Source organism: Mastomys coucha, unplaced genomic scaffold (genome assembly GCF_008632895.1).
Source record: "Mastomys coucha isolate ucsf_1 unplaced genomic scaffold, UCSF_Mcou_1 pScaffold15, whole genome shotgun sequence".
In the NCBI taxonomy this organism is placed as follows: Eukaryota; Metazoa; Chordata; class Mammalia; order Rodentia; family Muridae; genus Mastomys; species Mastomys coucha.
In genome coordinates, this window is record NW_022196897.1 from 69,674,763 (window position 1) to 69,691,294 (window position 16,532).

General features: G+C 36.2%; 1 protein-coding gene across 3 annotated transcripts in view; it reads left to right on the forward strand.

Annotated features, from left to right (window-relative positions):
* Nucleotides 1–16,532, forward strand: part of Fsip2 (fibrous sheath interacting protein 2) — a 73,860-nt gene that overhangs the window by 40,839 nt on the left and 16,489 nt on the right. The window contains exons 16-18 of one of the 3 annotated variants that reach the window (XM_031370807.1): nt 351–9,303; nt 10,014–16,215; nt 16,324–16,514. In XM_031370807.1, coding sequence (XP_031226667.1) covers nt 351–9,303; nt 10,014–16,215; nt 16,324–16,514 — 15,346 coding nt within the window. Of the gene's footprint in view, nt 1–350; nt 9,304–10,013; nt 16,523–16,532 lie in introns of all 3 variants that reach the window. The other 2 variants (XM_031370805.1, XM_031370804.1) reach the window with 2 other exon arrangements.

Consider the following 16,532-nt stretch of genomic DNA (forward strand, 5'->3'; position numbering starts at 1 on the left):
ATGAATACCACAGTGGTTTTTTTGTTCCAAAAACATTTCATGAGATAGGACTAGATAGAAATTTGCTAGCTTTGATTTCAAGATAATAAGTATTGGGAATCAATTTATATAGATTCTTAAGTCATATAAATAAAATAAAATTTTATACTCAAAATATTTCTCTCTAGTATGAAACAAACCAGCTTAAAACAGTCTGAAATTGTGAATAGATTCTTTGTCATTTTCTTATAAATCATGCTGGTATTCTACTTATGAACTGTTTAATATAAAAACTTAAATGAAACCCCCTGTCTCCCAAATTTAGAGTAAATATTTGTGTGACTTTTTTTATATGGTTATCTTCATTCCAGGTAACTTCTGAAGAATTAAATAGCATAGTCCAAAACATAATGACCTGGGTTGTAGCTACAGTAACAAGTATATTATATCCAGCCATCACAAAATATGAAGAAAGAATACAGAGTAATACATACCCAGTGTCTGATGACTCCGAACTTTCTTCAGATAGTTCAAGCTTCTGTAGTACATGCAGTGAATGCTTTACATACAGAAGTTACACAGCTAAAACATCTCAAGCTGATCCGTGTACACTTGCCAGTGATGTGCCAATGAAGAAACCACGTACTCCTTTGAAACCTCCTTCTGCACATGTGGAAAAAACAGTCATTGGCCAAGCATATCAAAAGACAGGACAATCCATGTCTTCACAAGTCAGTTACCACAAAACCAGCTTCCACTATCCATTTCCTAAGATAGGAAGTAGTAAATCGGATAGTCACCTCTTAACCTCATTAGAAACAAGCACTAAAAAATCTAAAGATGCTACCACAGAAACAGAGAGTTTAGAGATTCCATTGCCATATGATAAAAAAGCCAAGGCCATGGATCAGATAAAAAATTTAAAGAATGTCTTTGTAAACTTTAAATGTCACTTGAAAGGAGAAACACAACTTATTTTAGAGAGTATTTTTCAAGAAATAATGTCTGACTTAAGCCAGGCCATTCCTTCTCTTTCTTCTGTGACTGCTGAAGTTTTTGTTGATCAGACTGAAGCTGAAAGAGAAGAGATGCTCTCCAATGTTGACATATGCTCAGTAGCTTCAGAGATAGTGGAAAACATGCTTGAGAAGCTGGAGTCTGTTGTTGAGAAAAAATGTGTGCAGATTTTTTCACAAGAAGACTTGTCAGTTGATATTAAACCAAGTTTATCAACTAGTGGTGAATATTTTTCATCCGTAGAAACAAAACCTTCAGAAGACTCACTGAGTTATACTTTGGAGCCAATGTGTGATATTGCAGATGATATGGTTCATGCCATTTTAGAAAAATTGATGATTCTTGCATCTTATAAGAAAACTGAAATTCCTCCAGAAGACACAACTAAACATCTCCAACAAACTAAAACAGAGCCAGAGCCAATACATAAAGTCCAACAACAACCTGACCAAAAGAAAGCTAGCCTTGCAACCGATCCTGCTAATCTAATTCTGAAAGAAGAGACACAAAGATTAATATCAAATATTTTTTCACAGTCATCTCTGGTGGGTTACATAGAAGAAGCAATCAGCACTATACTAGGCTATGTCCAAACTGAACTCAATAATGAAAGACTTATTGCATCTGAAGAAACAGTAGTACTTCTTCAGCTGCTGGACGATGTCTTAACTCAGCTTCACCAGCAACCAGTAAAAGCAGGTGCTAAAAAACCTACACAACCTAGAGTAAGAAATCTTTCTGACACTGAAGAAAAGTATAGACTCACTGGCACTAGATCATTTAATACTCTTAAGTCTAAAAGACCATTTCCACCTGTTAATGTTCCTGGAATGGTTCTTTATTCTGATGACGATGATGAGGAAATTGATAACTTTGTGCAAAGTGTGCTTGATTCATCTTTCAGTGATGAGAAAACAAAATTTCAAGAGCAGGTTCCCAACTATTGGCATAAAAAGAGAGATACTTGTTTTGAATCCAAAAGAAGTAATAACCTGCCAACAAAATCTACTTTTCAAAACAAAGTTGACTCTCGTGACTGGGGATTAAAGTTGGAGTTGTCTCTTAGTAGTGAAGACATTGTGAAGACAAAGCACTGCTTGGGTAATGAGGCTTCCATTTTCAGCCAAGATCAAAAGCACCAAATACAAAAGGCTTCAGAAGGCATAGTTAAACATATTTTAACAGATATGCTCAAGGATATGTCTTCAGATTCATCTAGTCACTTGGAAAGCCAAAGTAGCAAAGAAGCTCCTGCTTTCCTCTTTGAAAAATCTCACGGACTATCAGATCAAGAATGGATGGAACAGATGTTCTCTGTGTCAGAAATTTGTGCATTTGCACATGAAATAACAGACTCTGTGATAAATATACTTCATAAAGCCTCAACATACGTTCCTAATACCATCAAAAACGCCTTTACATCAGCTCATCACACTCACATAGATCCTTCTGATACTGCCCACACATCCAAAGAAACATCAAGTAAAATGCCATTTAAAGTATGGTTTGACAGTGAAAAGAAAATGAAATATTTATCTTCTCTCAATGTGGAGCATGAAAAGACTTCCCAGTTAAGATCTGGAAAATGTGAACCGAAGCGTGTAAATGATATTACTGATAAGATCATTAATACAATTTTTAAACGGCTGAAGCTATTTGTTTGTCCAAAATTGCAGATAGGCAACAAATCTTCACTGATAGAAAAATCATTACATTTTCAACTTAGTACTTACACAATGAAAATAGTCAACATCGTTTTGCATGCCATACAAAGTGAACTAGAAATCAACAAGATAAACCCAAATCTTAATGAGACAGACCACCCCAAGTGCTATAAAAACAAAGGGTTTTTCACTGATTCCAAGAAAGTCATAGAGTCCCATGTCACCAGTGTCAATGACGACATTATGGAAAGCCCATTACTGACATGCATTTGTGAAATGATATCACGTACAAATGAAGATAAAAAAAATACTTCAACCTGTACAGATAAAGCAGTATCTACATCTATATGTGAGTCTGGCAATGTTCATAAACAAAATATTTTGTCAAATAAACAAGATAAAAATTCTTTCCGCCAATTGTTGTCTAAACCTTGCCTTCAGCACAGCTTAACTGATGAAAATGATTTCAAGGACAGTTCCAAATTGGAGGTGTTAGATGAAATTGGGGATACGCTGCATGAACTGTTAAGCAAACTCGCTGGTGACCACCCTGATTCTCAGCCTTCTTGTAGTCATCAAAACACAGAACCCTTAGTTAAGGACCCTCCAACACTGTCTAACACTCAGCTCATTTCCAAAACAATCCTGGAATACGTCCTTGCAAAATTATGTGATGTTGACATAGATAACAGCATCGTAAATTCTGGATTGAAAACTGTCTCTGAATCACTTGACATAGACAACCTATCATTTGCTTCAATCATGGAGGAAATGGCCAAATGCACCAACATAATCTCTAACATAATTTCTAAAATTATGAAGGATAATGATGAGGTGACCAAAAGCAAAACAAAAACTGACCTTCCGATGTCTTCCAAAACAGAGATTCCAGAAGAAATGTGCCCCAAAAAACTAAAAATGATTGCTTCAGATATTCTCAACATGGTTTTTGCTAAACTGGAAAATTTTGCAAGTGGAAGTGTAGAAAATGTTGGTATCCTTAATGATGAAAATAAAAAAGAGCGTACAGTGGATTGGGAATGTGAAAGCAACAATTCTCCTGCAGGTTCTCATGATAAATCATTGCAATCCACTTTATACAGTCATGCAAAGATGGTGTCAAATGGCATTTTGAAAGCTATTCAAACGGAATTAAATATGAACCCACCCGATTGTAGGATAGATAAAAGGAGCTCATCAGAGGAGACACAAATGCTTACAAACATTGTTGATTTAATTTTAGATGTAGTATCTTCAGATTTGTTTGCTGAACCTGAATCTGAGAACCAAGACAATGGAAATTATGGATACCGACCAACTTATGGAAATTTTCTTCCTGGAGGAGCAGAATCAGACTCATTTCTAGATGATGACACACAAAATAAAGAACTTATTAGAGATACAACATCATTCAGTGAGGAAACTAGAACCCTTTCTACTGACCAGAGGGTTCTAGAGAGAACCTTAAGCAAAATTGAAGTGAAACTCAAAGAACCGCACAGATCTCCAATTGTTCCCATTATAAGAAATATTTTGAATGAAATTTTTCAAAGTACTCTAATCAGTCAATTAAATATGGTTTCAGTCTCACATGCTCATTTTAGTGGAATGTTACAAAATGCTCCTACATCCTCTACTCAAACATCTGCTCCCTTTATGGATCAAATGATGGGCCCTTTAGTATCTGACACAGATGTAAGTGTGGTGGTAAATGATGTTGTTAGGACGGTATTTCACAAGCTTTATTCAGCAGCCATGACAGAAAAACATGTAAGTGAAAACAGATGCAAAACCATCATCTTTTCAGCCAATGTTTCTTTCCGTGAGCGTACCTATGGAGGAAATGCCCCTATCAGTGAGTTAAATGGAAACACACGTGATCTTCAGTCCAGCTGGAATGTTGACAAGCAGACTAAAATAAATGTAGTTGAAGATATTGTGCAGGCAATATTAGAAAATTTAGAAACTTTTGCTGCTTCCAAAGTAGAATCTCTCTTCTGTCCCCAAATCAACTTCACAGTTCCAGTGACTTTGCCAGTACAGGAAGAAGGAACATCATTAAGCCAAGCATTGTCAGGCAAAGATTCATATTCTGATAATCAACTTCCCTGTTCAGTGGATCATGGCAATCCAGAACAGATGGAGTCGTGGTGTCAAATGTCTTTGTCCAAATTAAATATTTATGCAAAAGAAGTGGCTAGGAAAATTTTACAAGGCATCAAAAATGAGTTAGATAAAGAACAAGAAAGTCCTCTCTTGACAAATAACATTGTGGTTTCTGAGAATATTGCAAGTCAGGTTGTTAACACAGTGCTTGATATTGTGTCATGCAAAAGTAAGGATGACAAGAATAGTTCTGACAAAGAGAATTATTCAGATCAGCAAGTTGGTATTATTGAAAGGCTAGTCAATAAAACAGAATATCGAAAAGTACTTGAGTTTCAAATTCAAGATACCATTGAAGGGATCTTATGTGATATTTATGAAAACATTGTGTATCAGAATAATCTCTCATTTGCCACACCTACTCTGAAATTTGCAAAACACTCGGAAGCAAATTTTGAACCAGTGGTTATGGGCACAAATATTATCCCTAAAGTCTCAGTTCCTAAAGCAGATGTCATTTTGGTGTCCAAAGATATAGTGGATATTGTGCTTCATAACCTTACAAGTTTGGTCGTGCTTGCCATAAATGCAAAGGACTCTGCTCCTGCAAGATTGACCATCTATGATATTTTTCCAAAAACAAAGTGCCAACAGCCTCTTTCTATAACACAAAGACCTGAAGAAAAACCTGAAAAGGGGCATTTTTCACATTCAAAAAATAAGAATTTAGGTTATACTGATGTTTATCAGATGCCTATAAATGGCAAAGAAGACACCAAGGAACCTGCTCCTGACCCATGCGAAGAAAACGCAAACTGCATTACTGAAACTATTTTCAATCGGTTACAGTCTTTTGCCACAGAGAGAATAAACTCCCTGACTCTTGCCTTTCAGTCGAAAGGAAATGTATTTGTTAGCCCACAATTTGAAAATGGTAAAGATGACGACTGCATTTTTCATGAACCAGGCCAAGCTGAATCTGACATGAATGTCCTAAAATTATCAACAACTAGAACAGTCCCTAGCCAAGAGCTTGCAGAACCCAGTTTTGCCAGCTGCAGAGAGGATTTTGGAACTACACTCCATTTATCACAAACTAGCCTTAAGGACTATGCTGCCTTCATTGCCAGTACTATACTGAAGCTTATCAAAAATGATTTAGACTTAGAAATACAAACTATGCACACATATTCAAATCATATTTTATTTCAAAAGAATATGACTGTGAGTGAAATTGTTAATAGTATCTTAAAGATTTTACATAATAAAGAATCTGTAAAGGAATTTTTTTTATCTTCACCAGAGAACTCTAGTTGTTCACAGTTAACCATATCAAATGAAGTTTCAACGGGAGACAAAGAGAAGGAAAAAGCTACCATATTGCCACAGTTTAAAGATGACTCCTTAGAAGAAAACCAAATAATAGTAGAAAAAGAAAGCCAGAGAGATGTTTTGGAAGGAATATTTATGAGAAAAGGAGAATCAAAACCAAGAGAAAAAACTGAAATACTCAGGACGGTGGAAGGGGTTTTGAAGAAGCTGAGTCAGAAGATAATGGAAATCATAGGCCACATAGCCCCATTTAATGAAATTTCCTATATAGTGTCTAACTCTAAAAATAAAACAGCAGCTACACCACAGAAGAAATTCTTTCAGTCCCAAATTAACAATGTATCAAATGATATACTTGAAAATGTCTTGGGTGAGATGCACTCTGTGGTTGTAACATCCTTGTACAAAAATAAAAGCAGGAGAGAGGGAGAAGTGCGTGACAGCAGCGATAGCTTATCAGTAAAGCCACCAGGCTTTAGAGAAACTAAGCCAACAAGGAGAAGAAGTAGTCCCCTGAGACTAGGGGTACCACAGATGCACCCTTACGCTGACAATTTAAATGCTCTTGTGTTAGAAAACACCTTTTTGCCATATTCACCACTGCAAATCGGAAAATATTTAGTTCAAATAGTTCTTGATAAGTTGGCAAATTTTGTCTCCCTGCATCTAGAAGAAGGACATCCACCTGAAGGTAGTTATGATGACATGTACCTTCTTAGACTCCATAATTCTAAACTCAGCCCAAAGAACAGCCCGAGGCCAGGATGTAAAACAAGTTTAAAAATGAGATCAAAAATCACCTCTCTCTCTAAATTTAAAACGAAACCACATCTTGGTATTAGCACTACTAAGACCAAAAGCAAGAACAAATTAGCTGCTGGAGAGAAGACTCCAAGAGAGAACAGATCCAAAACTGCCCTTGGGCTGCCACAGACTCCACAAGCAGAAGATGCCAAAACCGTACTGAAAACAAAATTACCAGTTGCAGAATTAAGAGTATATGCCACGAATATAATAACTGACATTCTAGAAGTAATTATGAGCAGTCTCAAGAGAGCGGCACAACACAGAGCCATGTTTAACACAAAAGTCTTAGCATCTACTCAAATCCTAGAAGCAAGTCAGATTGTTGATGCAGTGTTACAAGAGTTGTATGGTACAAACAATGACAATTTGGCTTCTGCAATTAACACCTCAAATCCGAGTGACCATCGCCTATCCAAGCAGAATCTGGGTGCAGGCTACCACCCTACAGAGCAACCATGTTTTTACTTAGAAAATGTTTCCTCACAGTTAGAACAGATTTTTCCTAAAGAGGGTATATTGAAAAAAATGTTTGACAAATGGCAGACAGAAACAAGTGATACAGAAACAGAAAAGTCTAAACTTTTAACCATAGCTGAAAATATTTTAACTGAAATTTCAATAAAAGCCAAAGATTTGGAGTATTCACTTTCACTTTTAAATTTGCCACCTCTTGAAGAGTGTGAAAACAGATTCTATGACCGCTTTAAAGGTATCTCTGCTAGGGCAGAGGACACAAGGGCACAAATCAATATGTTTGGACGGGAAATTGTGGAAATGCTCTTTGAAAAATTACAGCTGTGCTTCTTGTCTCAGATGCCCACACAGGAAAGTAGCGGAATTCTAACCAGTAGGAAAGAACACACTGCTGCGAAGAGCAAGCATGGTGCTCCAACCAAGCACACCCTCAGTGGCATGCAGACCTGTAACGTGAAGACGAAAGACCAAGTGTCCGTGAGCCCTAGCAACCAAATTGTGCATGAGATTGTAGAAAGGGTCTTAAACATGCTAGAGTCATTTGTGGACTTGAAGTTTAAGCACATCTCTAAATATGAGTTTTCTGAAATAGTGAAAATGCCAATAGACAATCTCTTTCAAGTGCAACAAAGACAACTCAGCAAAAAGATGCTGCCAAAGTTACCATTTAGAAGGTTTGGCGACGAGTCCAAGTCAAGCACTATTTTATCCAAAGAAAGTGTACAAAATACACTCTTGCAGGTGCATTCATTCCATTCAGAATTATTTACATATTCTGTCACTGCTGTCAGTGGCATGCTTAGGATAATCAAGAATAAGCTAGACAAAGAAATTAGCCAAATGGAGCCATCTCCAGTTAATATATTGAAAGAGAATATCACTGCAAGTGAGATCATTGGTACACTGATAGACCAATGCTCCCATTTCGGTGAGTCTTTGATCAAAAACCTTCCCACCAAGAATTGGTTCCAAGGAACTGAGAATGTTTACATTGTTAATCAGGTTGAATTTGCAACTCCTGTGAAAATGCCTCCGTCAAACATGAGTGACACTCCTAGGAGGAGTAATAGTCCACAAAGGAGTGTATCTGGCTTGGGGTTTACTTCAGAGGATGATATGAAAGAAAAGTATAGCATCGCATCTAGTTCATCTTCACATGTCAGTTCCTGTGTAGAAAACACAAATAAAAGCTTAAAGCTTGAATTGGGAAGACCCAATTCAAGAGCTATGCCATCATGTTTTAGAGACAAAGCACAAGACCACGGCCAGAAGAAACCAAACTTTACACCATTTGAAGAAGACACAAAAGCTCACAACTTTCTCCCTGAAGGGAGTGTGTTACAAAAATTGTTTAAAAAAGTAAACAATTCCACAGAAGAATCACTAAAACAAGTTTTGTCGTTTATAGAAATGGGGAAAGGTGAAAATCCAAGGGTTTTTCATTATGAGACCTCCAAATCAGCTGAGCCAAATGAAATTAAGACAACTGCATCCCCACTCAAAATATGTTTAGCTGCAGAAAATATTGTAAACACAGTACTGTCAAGTTATGGGTTTCCCCATCAGCCAAACACTAATGAAAGCACAGAGACCATGAAACCAATTTTTATGTCAAGGAAAAATCCTTTGTCTGAAGTTTGTGAAGGACAAAAAGATACAGAGAAAACTTTGCTCAGAACATGGTGTAACCGAACAACCCTCATGCAGGAGGAGGAAACTGGAGGTCTTGAAGTCTGCCAAGAGGATTTTTCTTTATTACACAAATGGAAAAATAAAAACCCCAAAATGACAACAGAGACTGCTGAGGAAACCAAGACGACCATTGCTTTTGCTGATCATGAACTTGGTCCAAATGAAATGCATTTGGTTGCAAGACATGTTACGACATCTGTGATCACACATTTGAAGAACTTCAAAACCACAGGTAAGCAAGAAAAAACTAGTTTATGAACTGGAATAACTTAGTGAAAACAGGAAAAGATGTTTAAAGGATACATGGTCTTGTACATCTTGATTTTCTGAAAATAGCTTTAGAAAGGAAAAATAACTATTTGATTATTTTTAAACATTCATGGTGCATTAAAATGTTGCTAACTTAGTTATTAATGCATTGAATCTAGAAGATATTTTCTTTCTGTAGGCTTGCAGATAAGAGGGAGATAAAGAAAAATAGAGAACTTTGGTTGAGCACGCACCATGAATTAAAAAGTGTACAAAGTGCTTATGTGTATCTCTGCTGCTTCAGTCTATCATCAACGTAACTGGAGTTGATGCACTTGTGTTTAATCAAGATGATAGTATAACACAAATGCAACAGAGCATCAAATATTTTGACCTAATATATTTATTTTTAAATAATCATATCACTGGAGCTATGACAAGATGTAAAGCTGCTGTAAAGCTGAAAATCTGGTCTCTTCACACCCATTATAATACAATCAATGCAGAGACACCAACCTATGATTTAGACATTTGTATATGGAAGACTTGCTTTCTCAGTATACATGCCAAGATTTCACAATTGAGAAGTATTTAGGGAAAATTCTATTTCTTCTTTAAAAACTTTCACATTTCCTATAAGCCATACTAAAAATACTTCATAGTTCTGTTTTTCTTTCCTTTTTTCTTTTTTAGCTTCTACTGGGAAGTTGTCTCATGTATCTTCACTCTCAAAGAAAAATGATGATGCAAAGCAGCCTCTAAAAAGCATTTACAGTAATTCTTCAGTTTATCAGTTTTGTGAACATCTCTCTGAAGCAGTTATCTTCTACCTAATTTCAAACATTTCTGATGGCACCAAAGAATGCATCAAAGAGAATGGATGGGAAATCCAAGATGCAATATTTGACAAAAATATCTTAATTCATTCTCAACTGTATAAAACCAGGTCTATTTCCATTGGAGATCTTGCTTTATGTATTTTTGAAGGTATTGTTGAAGTTCTTTCTAATAGAAACATGATAAATGCTAACAAAGCACATCAGGCTTCCATAAAAGCAAAGTACATGTTCTGTCCAGGAGTGACTTCTTCTGACTTTGATTATATCTTTCAAGATCTCTTAAAAGGAGTGATCTTTGTATTGTCCAAAGTATTGAGAATAAATCATTTTGAAAATACTGTAAGAAACAAGTCATACTCCACACTTAAAAACAGTTTGCCCATTTTCAACAAAGTCAATACCATGGAAAATCAGATAGGTCCCAGGGACTTGGAATCATCTCCTCCCCTAACTGATCACCTTGCTCAAAAAAATAAATTAAATTACCTGGCACGTAGGTTAAACAGTCTGGTTGGCAGCCTAAAATCTCACGAATCCAAAGAAGTTGTCAATGAAGTCTTTAATATTGTTTTAGATTTATTTTTGCCAGATGAGATCTCTGATGGGGATATAAGTTCTGGTAAACTAGCAAAAATATTTCTCTCCTCAAATAATCAACAAAGTAACAGAACCCTTACAAATAATCTGGGGCTTTCCCCTAAATCAGTTTTTCTTCTCAATATTGTGTGTGAGAAACTTATTCGAACACTTCTAGAAAAGTGCGTGGGGGGCACTGCCTTTTTTGAGGATAATTCACCTTTTCATGAAGTACCAGAAGAATGTCAACATGTCAAAGTTCTTTCAAGTGTTCAAGGTGGAGGTTTTGATTATCGTAAGACACCAATGGACTGTGAACAATTTCAAGGAGATTACATGTCAGACCTGTTGGAAAATCTGGCAGACGTTGATCAAGATTTATTGTCATCAGACTGTATACTTAATGTGATTTCCCATAGCTTGGTTAAATCTCTGATGGACAAACTATCTCATGGTTTACAGCAAGCTCCTTTTGAAAACAAATACAGGAACTATAGAACAAGAGAAATACAGCCTATTATTCTAAAATCAAAAAGGCAAGAATTAATAGAATCTGAACAGACTAAATGCCATGCTGGGTTCATGGGGTATGACAATAACTACTTGACCAAGTCCTTGAATAATACCAATGCAACGAGCTTTAAAATGAACACACAATTTGGCAAGCAACATGCAGGAAAATCAATCTCTTTGTCATCTCCTGACAGAAAAGAATCAAGGGGAATCAACACAGTTTTCTTTCATAAGCCATGTCAAAGAGGTGTAACTGGTGGTGTGTTTTCAGCCACATTTTTAGAGGAGATAATCTCAGAATTATTTTTTAATTTGTCTACATCATTGTGGAGGAAAAATATAAACATCACTGAAGCCTGGCTAAATGAGATAAATACATTACTTATCAACAATGTAGTGAAAAAATTAAATAATGCTCAAATTACTGTTCTAAGGTATCCTGAAGAAAGATTATACTTTCCATCAGCCCATAAAGGATGCATTACTAAGATTGTTGAGTCCATTTATTATGATGTTTTACAGGAATATGAATTTACAGTAATCTGCAGTGGTAATCTACCATATGATAATATGTCAGTAGCTGAACTAATATCTAATGGCATATTGTTAGAGATTATAGACTATCAGCTTCCATCTTGCTTCAAGGGAAAGCTCAAATCAAATCTATATCACACTCTCAATGCTGAAATCATACTATATAAACTTCAAAATAGTTTGAAAAACTTTAACTCTGAACCTATGTCTTCAAAAGGTTATAGTACCATGTTACCACACTCATTTTTAGAACATGTTATCAGAAGACTCTTAGCTCAGCTTATTCCCTTGCCTGGTAAGTCTTCATCTTTAGAAGAAAAGTATTTGACAAGTTCTGATTTTAATGAAATGTCCAACTGTATAACAAATAAAGTTATGTCAGCCATTTCAAAACATAAAATCTGGTTCACCATCTATGATAATCAGTTTCTGCATACAGATAAAAATCTCCAAAAGATGGTAGATTCTGTTTACAGTAATATTTTGCAAATGTCTGACTCTCTTGATTTAATACAGAAAAATATTATTAATCGAAGTCCAATTATGATTGACCAAATAGCGAGTTTCATTATCCAAGAGATTATTGAAAACCATCTTCAGCCATTTTTGTGTGGAGAGACATTACCTCGCCCCAAAACGCCACTGGATGAGGTATCTTACATGGTCAAACAAGTTCTTAATGAAGTTGTAGAGTCTCACAAGTCCCAGAAGCCACCATCTCTTGGCATTTACCCTGATAAGTTTGTAGGAGAAACTGTCACTAAAGTTTTCTCAAAGATTTTTAGTCCTAATACTAATACTAATCTTGAGCTGGAAAATATGACCCAAAAAATAGTAAGCTCAGTGAATAACCATTTAGACAAAGCTAAGATTCCGATTCTATGTGATAAGCAATCATCCTTTCCCTTTAGTAATACAGATATTGTAGATGAACTTGTCACCTCCGTATATAAGAATGTTTTGAAGCAGCATGGACTAGATCCTGACTTTGATGAGTCTGAAAATTGTGAAGTTTTTGTGGAAAATATTACCAAATTAATCACAGCCGGTATTTCAGACTACCTTCTTCACCCCCTATTTTCTGGTGATGTGCCAGCCACTTCTTGTTCTAATTCAATGACTGATAATACTGTTTATGACATTCTTGGTGACATCAATAAATCTAGTAAGCCAAACCAGACTTTACCTCTATATAATACATTACTACCATATACATTTTTAGAAGATATGATCAGGGTACTATTATCTAAAATTTTTCCTTCTTCCCCTAAAATTGATTCATACAAAGCAGCTTCAAAAGATAAAGAAGGAGTCAATTTTAATGAAATTGCTTCCAACCTGATCACTGATATTAGGAGAAAAATTTCCCAACATGAAATTAGATTTTCGAAAGATGAAGAGAAAACCAAGTCCTTTTACTCAGAACACGATATTCAGCATCTTGTTAACTCAGTCTTCACGAATATTTTAGAAAACTCTGGTTCTCCAGAATCAGTGGAACAAAATATCACAAAAAGTAATGATGTTTTAATTGATCAAATAGCAGGTTTTATTATTAAATATATCTGTGAACACCATCTTCAGCCATTTCTGGAAAGAAAGCAATCATCTACTTCATCGTACAAATATTCTGATGATGACAGGCAGGAGTTATTTTATGGTAGTGCTTATTCCTCAACATTTTTGGAAGATGTGGTCTGTGGTGTAGTGGGCAAAATATTTCATAGAGTGGTTGGCATTGTACAAGTGGACTCAACAAAAAACTCAGAAAATGTCTTGTTTGATAAAGCTGAAAACCTCATATATTGGATAACAGAGGAATTTTCAAAAGCTCAGGTTACCACTATAGAGAATGCTGAAGAACAGTTGAGTTTATCCCCAGTAGAAGGAGATATACTCAAAAACATCATTAACACTGTGTACAGCAAAGTTTTAGAAGAATATGAAATGGAAATCATGCCTGATAAAGATCTTCTAAATGATACAAAGGCATTGGCTGCCCAGATAACAGAAATCATTCTGACTGAAATTTCGTATTTCCAAATTCCACCAGATCTTGTAGCAAATTTTCCTTTATGCTTACATTCCAAACTGAGTCAAAATGTCTTGGTGAATAGAGTCCATCATGACATTAGTAAGTCAAGATTCCGAAGACAGGCTTCAACAATGTACACCACCATGCTCTCACGTGTTCATTTAGAGAAAATAGTCACTCAGATTATGTCTCAGATAAATCCATCAGATTCCAGTGTAGAACATTCTGACACTTATCAATCAAACTTAAATAACACAGTCATAAAACTGATTAATGAAATCATGTCTATAATTTCAAAACATGCTATATGTATTGTAAAACACGGAAATGAAAAACAGAGTATGATTTCAGAGAAGGACATACAGTCGATGGTCGACTCCATTTATGCTGATCTTTCCCATTCAGATCTGTACCAGTCTCTTACAAAAGATAAAAAGGGCCTAAGTAGCATACCTGTTTCAAAAATTGCAAGTTTTATAATAAAGGAGATCTTCAATCATCATCTAGAGTCATTCTTATCGGGAGATAAAAGTATTCTTTCAACTTCAGTGGCTCAAACCTGCAAGAAGAAAGCAACAACAAGCACGAAGCAACGAGAGTTGTCATTCATTGTGAACTCAGCTGTCTTCTTGGAAGAAGTCATTACTGAGCTTTTATGCAAAATTCTTCAGACATTTATACAGAATTCCTTGAGTACTGAAACCCCAGAGAGAGCAATAGCAAAAATAATGGACATTGTTACAACATTAGTAAAATCAATTGTTTTTGAGTTCACTACATCTGAGATTTTAGTTGCAGAACATTTGGATGAGAGTCTATGGTTTTCAGAGACATATAAAGAAATGGTTCAAAGAACAGTCAACTCAGTTTATGGAAATATATTTTATGAATGTAAATCTCTGTCTCAACTACACTGGGCTGTACAGTATGACACTTCATGTTTTGGAGGGAAAATATATCATTTTCTATTGGAAGAAATGTATGATTATCAGGTGCAGTCATTAGTTTCAGGAGAATTAATGCCTTCATGCTATTCTTCACCTCAAGCTGCAAATATCATCAAAAATGTCCTCAATGTCATCTTGAAGGATACCAATGCATTACCGTCATGCATTACAGTGCTCCCTTGTTCTCTGATAGAAAATATGATTTACAAGCTTCTAGAAAACATCTTTCCTTCAGATGACACTGAAAATGAACTAAAGAAGGAGGAGGCTGGGCCAGATGATGTTGATGAGTTCATGGCTGCAGCTTCAAAACTGACTGATGAAATTATACAAGAAATTTCTGAACATGAAATCAAATTTGCCACCGCAGAGGATACAGCCAGTATGATATATGAAACAACTGAGAATTTCATTGACTCTGTATGTAATAATATTTTGAAGAACTCTGAATTCCAAGAAGAAGTACAGAAAGATGCACTTAAAAAGGGAGGTTCATTTCTCAGTAAAATAGCTGGTTCAATTATTAAAGAAATCATGGATCATCATTTGCAGTTATTTTTATATGGTGAAGACTCACCTCGTAACTTACCTCATTTTGGTGGTGCTTCTGTTGTTGCTAAATCTGGGAAAGAAAAGGCACCATCCTCTCTATTTTCAGCTGCATTTTTAGAGGACGTAATTGTTGACCTTGCTCACAAATTTTGTTCTTTCTTAACTCTTACTGACGATGCCAGGAAAAACGATATGCCAGAGACAGAAATTGTAAGCTTAGCTATTAAGTTTGCAAATTCTCTCATACGAGATTTTAGGAAAAGTGGAATTAAAGTATTACCACATGCTGAAGAGATATTTTCTTTTCCACCAATTGCAAAGGAGACAATTGATGAGATATCTAATTTTGTCTATGATCAGTTCATAGTGAAATTTGGAGCTGATGGTATTGAGAAGGATGGCACCGGCAACATTGTTATAGAAATGGTTTCTTCTCTGGCGCAAAAGGCAATCTCTACATTCAAGATTCAGCCACTATTTTCAGGAGACTGGTGTTCAACTTTCTTCTCATTCCTAGATCCAGAAAATATCTCCCAAAGGGTTCAGCTCCTCCCAAAGAAGGCATCCATGCAGATTAGTGGCTCCTTAAAACAGAACCAGCTTGCTCTATCTAAAGACAAGTCAATTAAAACAGAGGACACCCAAGATCCATTACTTAACTCTATAGCTACCATTATGAAAAGTAATATCATCAATCTCCTGTCAGGACCAAGTACAGATGACACAGATGCAAAGAAAGATGATGAAAGCAAAGTCAAACCTGCCACTCAAGAAACCACCTCACCACCTATATCTCCACCCACCAGCATGAAAAGCAAAGGTAGTCAGGTGCAACAGTCTGCTACATCTCCACCCACCACCATGAAAAGCAGAGGTGCTCAGGTGCAACAGTCATCTATGTCTCCATCCACCACCATGAAAAGCAGAGGTGCTCAGGTGCAACAGTCATCTATGTCTCCACCCACCACCATGAAAAGCAGAGGTGCTCAGGTGCAACAGTCATCTATGTCTCCACCCACCAGCATCAAGAGCAGAAGTGCTCAGGTGCAACAGTCATCTATGTCTCCACCCACCACCATGAAAAGCAGAGGTGCTCAGGTGCAACAGTCATCTATGTCTCCATCCACCACCATGAAAAGCAGAGGTGCTCAGGTGCAACAGTCATCTATGTCTCCACCCACCAGCATCAAAAGCAGAGGTGCTCAGGTTCAACAGT